This window comes from Aegilops tauschii, chromosome 2 (genome assembly GCF_002575655.3).
Source record: "Aegilops tauschii subsp. strangulata cultivar AL8/78 chromosome 2, Aet v6.0, whole genome shotgun sequence".
NCBI lineage: Eukaryota > Viridiplantae > Streptophyta > Magnoliopsida > Poales > Poaceae > Aegilops > Aegilops tauschii.
Genome location: NC_053036.3, coordinates 22386663 through 22388118, shown reverse-complemented (window position 1 = coordinate 22388118; position 1456 = coordinate 22386663). Strand labels below are relative to the sequence as shown.

Below are 1456 nucleotides of genomic sequence, written 5' to 3'. Positions count from 1 at the left end.
TACTATCCTTAATTTTCTTCTATTTCCTCTCATGAAATACAATTATATTTCAAAGTGATAACGATATATGTTCTGCCTTATCACACCATTTCATGAGGTTAGGAAGCAATTAACATTATTTCATGAGTTTTGCATGTATTGATATACTCCCCTCGTCCGAAAAAGCTTGTTTTGCAAATGGATGTCTCTAGCACAAGTTAGTGCTTTTTTTTTTACGGAAGAACCTTGTATTCCATTACAAATTTAGACTGGGCGAATCGCCAGCTACAGAGTTTACAACAAACTCAGGGAAATAGCCTAGCCAAGTTTCATATTCACCATCTCCTAATCTTACACCATCTGCTGCTAGGCTGTGAGCTGCTACATTACAAGATCTTGGACAAACACTAACATTTACATCATCAAAAGCCACATTCAACTGAAATTTTATTTCCTGAAACACAGCACCTAAAGTCGACAAGTCATACTCCTCGCTTGAGATCGCCTGCTTCAACACCACGGAGTCTGTTTCAAATATCACACGATTACATCCCATTTGTGTAGTAGTGCTGATTGCATATAGCATGGCCAGGGCTTCGGTGTGGAGAGCATTGGATACATGTTCCAGATTTCCTGCTCCTGCTGCCATAAGCACACCACTGTCATTTCTGACAGTAAAACCCCATCCACCAGACAAAGATGATTCATGAAAAGCACCATCAGTATTTATTTTGAGGATCCCACTTGGGGGAGGAGACCAACATATGATAGAATCTTGTTTCTGGGTGCTGCTCTGCTTCTTATGGTTCCTGCATTCAAACACATGGTAGTTGATAGAAGCAATTATATCATCTAGAGATTTCATCTGATCTCCGGCATTGGCCTTATTTCTCTCATGCCACCACACCCAGAACAGAATACACACCTTCATGCGATCTTCCTCGGTCAGGCAAAATATCTCATCAAACATACTTATTGGGTCACTGCTTTTAGAAGTTTCTCTCTGATTTCTTCCATTTGGGCTAGCCACTAAAGCCTCCTCACTTTCTTGCATTTCAGAAAGCAGTGCCCCCATCCTCATCGTATCTTTTACAAACTGGACATCTAGTATCCACTTCCATACCTCTATTCCTCAGTTTCATTCTTAAAGGTAAGCTGTATGTTGCCATAAGCCATAGGAAGTGCAAAATTTTATTCGGGAGAGGTAAGGCCCATATTTTCTTCCATTCAAAATTAGTTGTTTCTCCTCTGCTTGCAGAGCTAGATGGCTGGCCATATCTTGATTCCCTTTCTGCACAATCTACTGCTACTTTGTATGCCGACTTCACGGAAAAAATCCCTTTCTTGTCAAAGTGCCAAGCCACACAGTCCTTTGTATGCTCATAAATGGAGATTTGTAGGATTATCTTAGCATCTTCTGCATTGAAAGTTTGGCACACTAGGTCTTTGTCCCAACCATTAGTTATTGGATCAATAA

The 1456-nt window shown here is 40.5% G+C and overlaps 1 protein-coding gene across 1 annotated transcript; it reads right to left on the bottom strand.

The window, feature by feature from the left end:
* Positions 1–235: 235 nt before the first annotated feature.
* Positions 236–1060, bottom strand: LOC141040644 (uncharacterized). The gene has a single exon (XM_073506762.1). It carries the CDS (start codon positions 1058–1060, stop codon positions 236–238), a length of 825 nt encoding a protein of 274 aa, XP_073362863.1.
* Between the last annotated feature and the right edge of the window lie 396 nt (positions 1061–1456).

What these genes read in the sequence shown, in the direction of transcription:
- LOC141040644 (XM_073506762.1), bottom strand. Translation starts at nt 1,060, where the DNA reads ATGAGGATGGGGGCACTGCTTTCTGAAATGCAAGAAAGTGAGGAGGCT.